Raw genomic sequence first — 12055 nt, 5'->3', positions numbered from 1 at the left:
CGGTCGTGGCTGGCTGGCGAATCAAAATTTCGAGGATTCCAGGGCGCTAGTCAGCCGAAGCGTCGCATGCCAAGCCCTGCACTTCACCATGACGTCCACGGCCACGCCCTGGCATTGTGGTGTTCCGAATGCACGAGAATCAATTCATCTAGAAGCAGCCGCCTGGGAGCGTTTCCTTTTGTACAATTGCAGTGTCCACGCGAGCCTCGCTGCGCCGTGCTGCTCCAGACCTGCGCGACGCCCCCTCCTGTCCAGAATTCCACTCGACTGCAGTCTACTGGTCCTTCTTCGTCTGCCAGACTGTGTGTGGGAGCTTGCATCAGTACGGCGGCGGCCAGGGCGCGGGGACGCGGGAGCTGCTCACCAGCAATGCCGACGGGCGCGAAGAAGCCGACAGCTGCACCACGGTTAGCCTCGCATCCGCAGTCGCTTCATTGCCACAGCTCACCCATGAACGACCAGTAGCGCACGGCGAAGAACTTGGTCAGCGGGTTGAAGGGCAGGTTGCTCTGCAGCGCAGTCAGTGGATGGCCGTCGGAGCTCTCGGGGGAGCGGATGGACGCACGCGGGGACCCTATCGGTTCAGTCAGCACGACGCATCAGCCAAAGCGACGCGGGCAGGGCAACGCACCTCGGGGTAGTGGTAGGGCGAAGAGAGCCTGGCGCGGGTGGCGGAGAAGGCCCTCTTCTGGACCAGCTGGGCAGCGCGGACGGTGGGGCGGGACAGCATCTGCGGGCGTCAGTCGAGTGCAAGCAGCAGCCAATGCCATGTGCGACATGGTGGGCACGTACTTTGGCAGCGTGGGGACGGCCGGGTCGGGGCGATGAGTGGAGATGTGTGTGGTATAGCGGGCAAAGGGTGAGGCTGGCCGCATCGCATGATGGCGCGAAGTCGCGAGCCACGGCTGAACTGCGGCACCACCAACCTCGTCCACCGAATCCACCCCGGCTGAAGCTCTCCTCGGCCACAGATACCTCACGTGTGGCGCAGGGCAGCGGGTTTGCGAGAAACAGAGGCCCGGATGCCAAGCAGCCATCGAGAGCATCGCTCAAGCCAGGCTTCACGAAGAATGCCGAGCATGCATCTCTTTCAATGGCGACACATTGCAGCCGCATATCAAAACACCTTGGCAAGAAGTCCCATTTGAATCTGCAAAAGCTCCTGCTACCTAGACACCGCCGCAGAGCTCCCATCATCCAAAGATGCTGTGTGGACGACCAGGTAATCCCCTTTGCGTTTCCAACAATACGATTTTCCTAACCACGGTGCAGGGTGGTCTCCATGCTTTTCCTGCAAAGGAGACGGCGGAAGTGGGCTGATTTTCTCATACCTTGTCCTTTTACTCGATACGTATCCCCTACAACGTATTTCGTCGTCGTCATTTCGCCCTGGACGCAATGAACGGACACCCATAGCCAGCATGCACTCCTCTTCACCAACGGCAGGGACTACACTGCAGCGTGCACTTTCGATTTCGCCAAGCCGCCAGCCTACTGCGACAAGTTGGCGCTGAGGGGTGCCAGGGGCCGCACGACGTCTACGCAGACATGGTCGTACTTCTCGTCGTCGGCCTCACGCAACGCAGTCGCATCCAGGGCTTGTACGGTACGCGTACAGCCGTACTGGAACGGGCATGGCTGCCCGTGGATGCAGCGCCCCTCGCTGCTGCCCCACAGCCACACCAGTTCAGAGGCATCCCGGGCCAGCTCGCCGCGCTGCATCCCGAGGGCTCCGAGTGCAGCCTTGTCTACGCCGACAACCCCCTTAGCGGTTCGACGGGGGTTTGACTGGACGCAGCCGTGCGCACGACATACGGAGCTGCCGCCGGCGCCGTTGTCAATCCGACGCCGCACCGAGTGTGGCCTTCACCGACGGTACGGAACGTGGCCATGTGGAGGAATCCATAAGCAAGTATACCCCGCGGGATCCGGGCTTCCATCGAGGACCGGGTGATTCGGAGCAGAGTGCAGAGTTGGGTGAAGAAGCTGGGGTGCGTTGTCTGATGGCTTGTGGGACCCGGCTTGAGGCATGTTTGGACGCGGCCGTCGCTTGACAAAAGGGAGAAACCCTGCACAAGTAAGCTCCTGCCGCGCAAGTGGGCGAAAAGGAAGGAAGTTGCAACCACGGAGCACTGGACGACGGGTTGTGTCCATCTGGATACGTCTCTGAGGCTGTTGACGCAAGATGCTTTTGGCGTCTCGTGCGTGCGTGGCACATCGGTTTCGCTTATGAAGCATGCTATCACATCACACGCCAAGATGGAAATTACAACATCTCATCGGCGATACTCACGAGTCACACCCAGCCTTGCGACGCCTGCCTTGTGACCATCTCCCCTAGACTCGGAAATGCTTGGACGAGCAGCCTGTCGCGGTTGCTGCTAGGGGACGTGGCACCGTAGGCTGCAATCCAGCGTGCACTCGTATACACATGAGGCACCTTCGGCAACTGTAGTAAATAACAGTTAGTGTGGTGGGTCTCAGCGCTTCGCCAGACCCCGCGACTCGTTTCAATCTTCACAACGAACTGTGGAAAACATCCTCGGCGCCGCGAGAATCTATGCCGAACAACTGATGGCAACGCTTTTTTGATTGAGCCTTTTTCTCCAATGGCTTGCAAGTACACCTCCCCTATCGGCCAGCCGCAACTGCCCCTCCAGCTGTGGGTCTACGAACATGGGGGTTAGGTTACACAGCAGTTGTCAGCCACCAGTGAGATGCCTTTGTGTCCTCAGTCGTGCCACTTGGAAGGACATCTGACCCTCTGCCTTGACTCCATAATTTCTCCCGCCTGATTACTCTCTGCTTCCCCCTGCCTACAGAAGATTGACCCAAACTTCTTTTCTTGTTCACTTCTTGGTAGACCGCCGCTTTGACATTTGAGAAATGGCCTCTACGAGCTTTTGTCGTCGTTTCCCAACAGGTCCTTCGTATATCATCCAACCATGATGACGCAAACCCAGAGCCATGCCTGTAAGTGGACCATTGACCCATAGTGGGGCTCACCGGATGATGCGTCGGAACAGGTTAATATACAAAATCCGACGTTCCAAGTAGCGGGCGTGATTCCTCTTGTGGAGAGAGCCGCATCAATGTGAAAATTTCGAGGCCGATTCCGTTTCCGGATCCCATCCGTTTCTCGCCCTTGACTTCAGCCTTCTCACTCACCACCAAACAAGGAGTCACAAGCCCATGCATAGCCACAATACCTTCCAAGGCAGACCTGGGTGCACTTGCAGTGTACACTGTTCAGCCTTCTCCATCCGACGTCTTCCCGCCATGCTGGGAGACGAGGCTGAAAGCCTGGCAGGTATAAACTGGAATCCAACTCCAGACATGTCTTTTATTCCCGGTTCATGACTGCCCCGTCTTCCAGTCCCATATTCCCGTCAAGCTTCCATGAGAGCAAACCATGTCGAGCTCGCCAACCCACCGGCCTGCGCCAGCACCGATACCAACTTTGCCGGAGGGGAATAGTCCCAGTATCCCGATGGCTACCTTCTCACCCTATGCTCCAGCAGCAGGCGCTCATGAACCCGCTCCCACGACGGGCAGCTCTCAACAGTCAGCTCAGCCATCAGGCGACACACCACCACAGCCTCCAGTTCCCGGCTACCCGTTACTCGCCGACCACATGGGTCGAATGCCACAGATTGCCATATTCAGGCGCTTTGGTGCCATCAACACCTTGGATCTCCTGTACAGACAGGCAGAACTAAAGCGCATGGAGAAGGAACTCCGTGAAGAGCAAGAAAAAAGTGCCAATATGTCTGGGGATCCAGGGGACTACGCTATCAATTCGTATCTCCTTGAAGATGACGATGGCGAGCAGTGGAAGGTGTTCAAGAAGATACGCATTAAACTCAAAGAGTATAGTAAGTACATCAGTTGGGCCGTTTTCACCATTTCCTCGCTCTTGGCTTACTTGAGCTGTCGTCCCAGACGAAGCCCTCGCCTTGCAGATGACAATCCTTTCAGCCGACACGCCCAGCAATTACGACCTCCGCTGGTTGCAACACTTCCTCTGGTCCGAAGCAATGGGAGGCGGGATCCTGGGGCCTGATCGCAACATCTGGGGCCATCACGACGAATCAGTCAAGCACGAACCCGAACCCGACTTAGTGAGCTTACTTCCACAGCGGAACGAGGACTTCTTCTCCAAGTGGATGACCGAGAACGTCGTAACCTGGCTGCTTCATCTGGACAAAGAACGCAAGCCTGACAGGAGGCGCGGCGTCGTGAGCTACGAAAGCGACAAAGTGCTCCGATGGACGTTTGCCTTCTCGACCGCCATCGCATCAGTGCTGCCTGTCTTGTCCATCGCCATCCTTTACACTGTGCGTTCGCAAAAAGTGCGCCTCGCCCTCATCGCCGTTTTCAATGTCGCGCTGGCTTTCGCCATTTCCCTGCTGGCATCACCTCGCATTGTCGACACTTTTACCGCATCGTTCGCTTTCAGTGCCATCAACGTTATTTGGTTCAGCAGCTCCAACGCAACGGATGGGGCTTAACAAAGTCTATGATTCGAAACTCAACACCGGTGAGTGAAAAACGTCCGACCCTTGCCTTCCGATAAATACAAAAAAACTAACAGACTCGGCAGACCACTTCCCTTTCGTAGACCTCTTGCAATTTACAACACGCCACGATCCATTTTACCATAACCCCCGAGCCATCCACATATATGTCCGAGCTTTATACAACCAGAGGAGGCGCTTGGCCAAGATACTGTCAGATGAGGGGGGTGGATCGGAACCTCGATCTAGTTGCTGTCCTGGCTGGCCTCTCCACCATTGTTTTCCTTGTCACTGTCACCCCCTTGCCCTGGAATATCAGTTTTCTTCTTCTCGTCGGCGCACTCGTCACCGCTGCCTTTCTTGTCTTCCTCGTCTCCATTCCCCTCACCGCCCGTGCCGTTAGTCTTCTTCGACCCGCTGCTTCCCGCTGGCTGGCCGTTCTGCGATGCTTTCCCTTTCTTCGCTCCTTCCCTCCTCGCAATCTCTTCGTCGTGCTTTTTCGCCCTCGCCTCCCGCTCCTTCCACGTCTCTGCGGAGCCGACCATCGCCAATCAGCAATGATAACATATAATAGGCAAGGACAGACTAAGCACTCACCTTTCGACAAGACCCCATGCTTCGGGATACAATCCTTCCCCTTCCTCGGCCCCGTCGCCGGCCTGGCCCGCGGCTCCCACCCCGCAGCCTCGCACATCTGCCCCAACGCATCCGGAGCCACAGTAACCCGCACATCCCCCTTCCCCTCGCCGCCACCGCCACCCACCTCCGCCGCCGCCCCCACCACGAAAAACGTCCACTCCCACTCCCGCACCGCCGCACGCGCCGGACCCTCGCCTGCAGCGGCGGTGGTAGCCGTCGTCGTCGTCGTCGTCGTCGTCGTCGTCGTCGTCGTCGTCGTCGACCCGCCACCACCATCCAGCCGACACCTCAGCGCGATCTCCCCCCGCACGAGCAGCCCGTCCACGACGACCACGTCGGCGAACCAGTTGACGCAGGCGGCGAGGCGGCCGAGGTCGCGGGCGCGGATGACGTTGTGGGCGCGCGCGGGCGCGGAGGTGCTGGCGTGCGGGTCGACGACGACGGCCGTGGTCTCGACGATGATATTGGGGGTGGGGGTGTCGTTGGCACCATCGGCCCCCTGCTGCTGTTGCTGCTGCTGTTGCTCGGCTGGCGTAGCTCGCTTGGTGGCGGAGACGGTCATGCGTATGGGCGAGTGTTCCTGCGGGGGGTGTGAGCGCTTGTTTGGAAGGGGGGGAAAGAACATTCAGGGGGGGCTACGCTACGCCCCTTCGCGGCCGCGTGTCGTCTCTCAGCCTTTCGGGATCAACAAACCGACCAATCAATCAATCAATCACTTACCGGCGTCGTCGTCGTCGTCGTCGCCGCGCTGACACAGGGGATGTGGCAACACTTGAGGAAGAAGTTCAGGATGTTATCCGGCGCCATCGGGAACTTCGCTGCGAAGGGGTCAGACGAAGGCGTTGGTTGGGCAATTGGCAACAGTTCGGCCTGGACAATCATACGGCGGAGGGCATGGATCGTCGCTGCGGCCATGGCTGCTGTAGCTATGGGGTTTGGTGTTCTCAAACGACGGCGACGAAAAAGGTCTGGGGTGAGGACTCAGGAACTGACGCGCGAGGCTGACTTCTTCTTTGGCTGCGCGTGGGTTGTGGAGATGTATTGCAGGAGACGTGTGAGCGGTGCAGGTACAGGTACTGCTTCGCTCAACGGCGGGGTAGCGGCGGATCGGCCAGGCATCGAACGAGGCTGCTAGACGCCCGAGGAGAAGGAGTAGCGGTGTGCTCTTGGCTGTCTTGGGTTATCGGCTCATGCGCACAGAGGTTGTATGTAGTGTTCGGGCCGTTCGGTTGGGAGAGAACGCGGGGTACGTCTTCGAGGTTCCATGAGCAGGTTTTGGGATATGATGAATGTTGACCGAGCTTTCTGCGGACAAGACGCATCTGGATCGAGTACGTGAGGTTCATCGGAGCTCATCGAGGTTGAGATAGTCGGTCTGCACCTGCGTCTTGCCTGGGGATGCGCGGTCATGGCCACTGCGCAATGGCAGATGCCTGCTTCTGGAAGGAGAGTTCGAATGCGCCGGCGCTAGCTTGAACAACTCACCCAGCACCGGTCTTAAAGATGGTGATAAGTTCGCCGATTGGCGCTGAGAAGGTTTCTAGAGCAAAGCTTTGGCCAGTGCGGAGCCCGTTGAGCCTGCTGCCTGGCACATGAATCAATCAGTCAACATTTACTGAAGCGGCCCCTTTCAGCTTTTCCGTGGAGGTGGCCGTTGGGAGCATAGGGGCTACGCAAATGACGGGAGCTGCGCAAGAGACGGGGGCTGCTGGATTGCCCGCTACAGCCGAACCAGCGCGACCGCGAGAAGGTTCAGATTGCTGACTCTCAGCCTCATTACGTGCGGAGGTGCACCAGTGCAGCCCAAGCCACGCACGTCCCACCTAGATAGGGCGTAGCTGCACGAGCAAACGAACTTGGCAAGCTTCTCTCGATGCGGGTATTACCGAATATCTAGGGGAACGAGCGTTCAAGCCAAGACAGCGATCTCGAGCTGTTGGGTTACGCGCGGTGGTTCGGACACTGTCCAGTATCTCTGCCTCAGCCTCGGATACGACTGAGCAGCGGCGGCGGCGGCGGCGGCAACAACAGCAACAGAGTGACCTCTCAGGACCAGCTGACAAACACAAAGCACGAGGCCACAAAACATCGTCAAAAGTATCAGTTTTGACTTCAAGCAGCGCACATCGGGATAGATGCACGATGCCCCCGCGCGGCGCCGCTTGACTTCACAACATCTCTCTCTCCCTCGGCTTGGATTGACCGGCTGGACGGCAGGTGCATGAGCTCGACGTGGTGGAACTTCTGCGATTGAAGGACGAGTCGGGAACAGAATCACGACCGTGCCTGGCTAGCGAGCAGTAGCGCCTCGAGGATTCGATTGACGCAGACCCGAAGGTTCGTCCCATCTCCAAAAGTGAAGAGAGTCGGCAAGACCCGTTGCGCATATATGTTAGGACGGTGTACAATCGACTGCTATATATATATATTTTTTATGCATTTCAGCGACGAAAAAACAAAGCGCCTATATATGTATGTATGTCATATGATCCGATCCGCTAAACGGGCGCGGAACCGGGATGTTCGGAAAGTCCCGACCTCTACCGATCCCCAAACGTCGCCATACCTCATATGAGCCAGGCCCACGTTCTCTCAAATTTGACTGCCAAATCCCCCCCAAAGGAAGGACGCCACCATCAATACTGCGGCGCCCTTCGTTACCTCTCCCAACCCCCCCCACCTTTATTTCCTCACCTCCTCCTCCTCCGCCTCGTCTCTCCCCCCATGACCCCCTCCCCGAACCACCCCGCCCTCTTCTTCAAAACCACCAACATCCCCATCCCCATCCCCAAGCCCAAGCCCAAGCCCCCTCTCCTCATCCCCCAGCCCGCCCGCTCTCACACCCAACCCTCCCCCCCTCCCCCCCTCCCTCTTCCTCACCGCCACCACCACCGCACTCCCCAAAATGAGCCCACTCCCCGCCCACCCCCACCCATCCGGCCCCGTCCCAAACACGACCCGATCCCCCGCCAACGCGAACAACATCTGACAATACACCATATTCGTCGCGCGGCCACTACGCTCGTGCTGCAGTCCCGCCGCGAGCAAGAACTGCATCACGAAGCCGCAGACCCCCAAGAAAACCAGCAACGCCCAGTCGCTAGATGATGTGGGTAAGAGGAACGGGATGGAAGGGCTGACGAGCATGGCGACGAATGAGACGAACGTGCACCACGCGGCGAAGTAGTTGACGGAGATGAGGGCGTGGGCGCGGCGGCCGATCCAGCGGAGGGTGGTGAAGGCGGTGGCGGCGCCGAGGACGCCGACGAGGGCGACGGCGACGGCGGTGGCGCGCTGCGAGGGGGTGACGGAGGTGTAGTCGCCGGCGCTGGGGGAGGTGGAGGTGGTGGAGGGGGTGGCGGAGGAGGGGGGGGAGGGGGAGGAGAAGGTGAAGAGGGAGGCGGGGCGGGCGATGAGGACGACGCCGAGGAGGGAGATGAGGGCGCCGGTTTGCTCGGTGCGGGTGAAGGGCTCGTTGATGAGGATGGAGCAGGCGAAGCAGGCGAGGGAGGGCGCGAGGAAGGTGATGACGGTGGCGTCGGAGAGGGGGAGGTAGAGGAGCGAGTCTGGGGTGGTTGGGTTAGAGCGTGTGGGTGGGGGGAGCTGGATTGGGGTTGAGAGGGGGGGGACTCACAGTACACGCCGAACACGCCGAAAAATCCACCAAAGCCTCGTAGTACGAGCAGCCAGCGGACTTCTCTTGGCCCGAATGGTGCATGCTCGACTTTCGTCCACCACACATACAGCGAAGATAGTATTAATGTGATGCCCATGCGAGCAAAGAGAATCTTGGTGCGGCAAATAGATTAGCAATGTAGGAGGATGGTGTGTTGGGGTCTTACTTGGAATGGGTTATAGCCGTTTCCATCGTTGCCCTCTATCTCTAAGATTCTGGTGGCAATATTCATGGCGACGCCGAACAGTTGGGAGATAAGCACTAATATAAGTCCTTTGTTGTGTGACCACAATGCTTGGAGCCGGGTCCTCCACGTCTGCGGTCGTTTTTCAGAAAGCTCATCGTCACGAAATGATCGAGGCAGCAGGAAGGTCGAGGAAGTGGCGGTATGGGCGGAGGGATAGTCGTCCATGGAGAGAGCGGAAGGCGCGGGAGAGGCGGCACGGCAGTCAGGAGTGCGTGGAATGCTCAGACGCAAGCTTTGCCCAGAAGGCTTGGTGACAGGCACGCGGGCGAGGGCATCGTTCTCGACAACAGCAGCAAATGTAGCCGCGTCGCTGGCTGACCGGGGCTTCTTGCCCTCGTTTGTGGCGTTCGGCAACGGGCTCATGATGTCCTGTGGGGGTTGTGACCAGCTGCGGCTTGTGTTCCGTCCAAGCCGGCTGGCTGAAAATTATAGGATGGAGCAAGACGTCGTGGGACACGAGCTGTAGAAGAGGGGGGAGCGGGTTGGTGCTCAATGCGGAAGACTCTGGGGAAGCGGCGCAGTGGCACACGACCAGCGCGCACCCACGGCGCATCCAGACCATCAGAACGGCTGCCCATCACAGCCGTCCTCGGCATTTGCAAGGCGTGTGACTGGATGGGATGGTTGGCGGGACGGGAAGCGGGCCAATCGGCGGGTAAGCGGAAGTGGATTACGGCGCCAGGCGGCAAAGCGCATGCAGTCCTGTGATCGAGCCGCCGGGAGATCGGCGGTATCTTCTCTCGACGACCATGGCACTCCTGACCGGTGGGAACCAAAAGCGTGTGGATGTCTGGTTTCGGACCTCGTGATGGCGGTGGTGGTGGTGCGGCGGTGTATTAGTTTGGTGTCGCGTCCGGTTTCGGCCGGCTTATCTTATCTTCCCCCGCCCGACACATGCGCTCCTTCCTCCAGCTGCATCGCTCCCGCCCCGTCGTGAGCTGAGGTCAGCATGCCAAGGCCATTCGACCCCTCCGGCAACGACTTTCACCCCCGGGCCTGCCCTTCGGGTCACCGGGGCACCAGTTGTTCCGGTTTTTCTGGGCTGGAGGTACCTATATAAAGAGGCCCGCCTGCTGCCTCCCTCGATTTTTCTTCTTCATACTTGTAAGCCACCCTCTCCGCCCCCCCAACGTTTGATCAGAACACCTGCTAACATTCACAGACCTTGTTGGGGCTGCCGAGATCATGAAGTCGGTTGGCCTACCAGGCTACCCTGCATTGCACAGCGCGGAGGTGGCTTGGTATGAATCTCCTTAGGGGGCTTCACCGGCGCAATTTTTGATGGCTTTCCGCATCGCTCATTGCAAACTTTTCGTCGCTGTTCCCGCCTTGCGTGGGCCTACGAGGAAGAGTCTTCATCGTCACTGTCATCCGTGGCTGCCTGACCCATGGTTACTGGTGGCGCCCGTCTGCGGACCTGGGTTTGACATGTTGACGTGCTTGGGTGACGGGGCGGCTCATGTGTGACGGTGGGGGTGAAAGTTTTCCATGTCGCGATGTTGACGAACGGCCCTGCAACCTTTTCACCAACTCCACAGCTCATCTCAACGCTACGGTCAGCGACCGCTCTGGACGACGCTCCACCTCGACGATGTAGCTCAGAGTCCGCTACCTCCATGCGCATGCGGCATGTTCCTCCCGCACAATGTTGTCCGTCCACATTTCTGCGCATTCCCAACCTCGCACTCGTTTGACGAGAGCCGCGACCGCCGCCACCTTTCCCCACAGTGCTGCCACCTACCACAGTTCAGCATCGACCCACCGCTGCTGCATGTTGATGACGCCAACGCTCCGACGCACACGTCGAGCCTGATGGTACCCGGAGGAACATGGGCACCTGGGCTGACTGAGTCTACAGAGTCCTCTGACGCCTTTCGAGCCTACCGATCGTTTCCTTCAATTGCATTTACCACTCAACAAGGCGTCGAACTTTGGACTGAAAACGAAGCGCAAACAGCATCCGAACACACGGCAAAGCTTTTTCTGGAACGGTAACGAACGACACCGATCAACCATGAGCCAATACACAAAGACAAAGGGAACACTGCGAAAGCTCGGAGAGCAAGAGGTCGTGAGCCGCGATTGAATTGTCGCTGGCTGTTGTACGGTTCATGTCTGAAGGCTAGAATTAGCCTGCTTACGAGAGTAGCTGTAGGCAACAGCTCATCAGCCGCGTCTGGTCTTCAACTCTCCCAAGGCAACAGCCCTTCTTCCGTACTGCCCTTGCGATCCATTCGACCCACGCCCTTCTTCTACCTGGGCTGTATTGTCGCACATTGACCGGCATGATGATCGCCCTGCTGTGGATTTACATGGCCTGTGCGTCTACGGCCTGAGCTTGGCAGGTAGAGCGATGGAGAGCGCAAGCTGACCTGTACATTTGGAAGACCCTTCCTCTGGAGTTCGTCTTTTTCACCGCCCTGTTCCGAATCGTCGATACCGCAAGCCTTCATCCCTGTGCATCTCTCGCTTTGATATTTTCATTGCTTATGTGCCAATAGATCAAATATGTTCAACTGAAGACCAAAATCCCACTCGCAACCTCCACCACGACGATCCACCCCTCCAAGCAGCCCACCCAGTCCCTCTCTACCACAGCGTCGCCGCCACCTCCATAAACGCCTTCGCAACCACCTCGTGCACCGCCAGACCGGGGTGGTACGTGTCCGTCCAGACGCAGCTGGTGCCGTCGCCGCTCTGGCACGTGGCGTCGGCGGCGCCGTAGCTGGTGGGATCGTCGAGGACCGCCTCGAACGAGGGCGTCGTGTTGAAGACCTGGCCGCTGGCGCCGGCGTTGGCAGCCTTGAACGACGTCCAGCGCTCCTGCAGCGCCGCGTTGTAGTCGGCGATGTCGCTGCGCATCTGCGCGACTTTGGTCGCGTCTTGGCTGGCGAAGGCGGGGGCTTTGTCGAAGGCTGAGGAGGGGAGGGTTGGTTGTGTTAGCGGTGTTGTTTATCGGGGGGGGGGGGGGGGGGG

General features: G+C 58.7%; 5 protein-coding genes across 5 annotated transcripts in view; 1 reads left to right on the top strand and 4 right to left on the bottom strand.

Annotated features, from left to right (window-relative positions):
* Nucleotides 1-274: 274 nt before the first annotated feature.
* BKCO1_2900021 (cytochrome-c oxidase chain viic) lies at nucleotides 275-730 on the bottom strand (the record flags this gene model as incomplete). The annotated part of the gene is made up of 5 exons (XM_020273778.1): nucleotides 275-300; nucleotides 365-397; nucleotides 449-509; nucleotides 566-574; nucleotides 632-730. 5 exons carry the CDS (start codon nucleotides 728-730, stop codon nucleotides 275-277), a joined length of 228 nt encoding a protein of 75 aa, XP_020129791.1.
* Nucleotides 731-3412: 2682 nt separating this feature from the next.
* BKCO1_2900020 (uncharacterized protein) lies at nucleotides 3413-4511 on the top strand (the record flags this gene model as incomplete). The annotated part of the gene is made up of 2 exons (XM_020273777.1): nucleotides 3413-3875; nucleotides 3943-4511. 2 exons carry the CDS (start codon nucleotides 3413-3415, stop codon nucleotides 4509-4511), a joined length of 1032 nt encoding a protein of 343 aa, XP_020129790.1.
* A 251-nt stretch (nucleotides 4512-4762) lies between these two features.
* On the bottom strand, nucleotides 4763-6071 carry BKCO1_2900019 (uncharacterized protein; the record flags this gene model as incomplete). The annotated part of the gene is made up of 3 exons (XM_020273775.1): nucleotides 4763-5046; nucleotides 5115-5736; nucleotides 5877-6071. 3 exons carry the CDS (start codon nucleotides 6069-6071, stop codon nucleotides 4763-4765), a joined length of 1101 nt encoding a protein of 366 aa, XP_020129846.1.
* A 1767-nt stretch (nucleotides 6072-7838) lies between these two features.
* Nucleotides 7839-9442, bottom strand: BKCO1_2900018 (integral membrane protein duf6; the record flags this gene model as incomplete). The annotated part of the gene is made up of 3 exons (XM_020273774.1): nucleotides 7839-8722; nucleotides 8791-8944; nucleotides 8999-9442. 3 exons carry the CDS (start codon nucleotides 9440-9442, stop codon nucleotides 7839-7841), a joined length of 1482 nt encoding a protein of 493 aa, XP_020129847.1.
* A 2226-nt stretch (nucleotides 9443-11668) lies between these two features.
* Nucleotides 11669-12055, bottom strand: part of BKCO1_2900017 (gdsl-like lipase acylhydrolase) — a gene marked incomplete at both ends in the record, with an annotated part of 1080 nt that continues 693 nt past the window's right edge. Inside the window, one exon of the mRNA XM_020273773.1 lies at nucleotides 11669-11994. Coding sequence (XP_020129850.1) covers nucleotides 11669-11994 — 326 coding nt within the window. The remainder of the gene's footprint in view (nucleotides 11995-12055) is intronic.

This window comes from Diplodia corticola (genome assembly GCF_001883845.1).
Source record: "Diplodia corticola strain CBS 112549 chromosome Unknown scaffold29, whole genome shotgun sequence".
NCBI classification, from domain to species: domain Eukaryota; kingdom Fungi; phylum Ascomycota; class Dothideomycetes; order Botryosphaeriales; family Botryosphaeriaceae; genus Diplodia; species Diplodia corticola.
The sequence above is the reverse complement of the archived record's forward strand: the minus strand, read 5'-3'. Positions and strand labels throughout refer to the sequence as shown.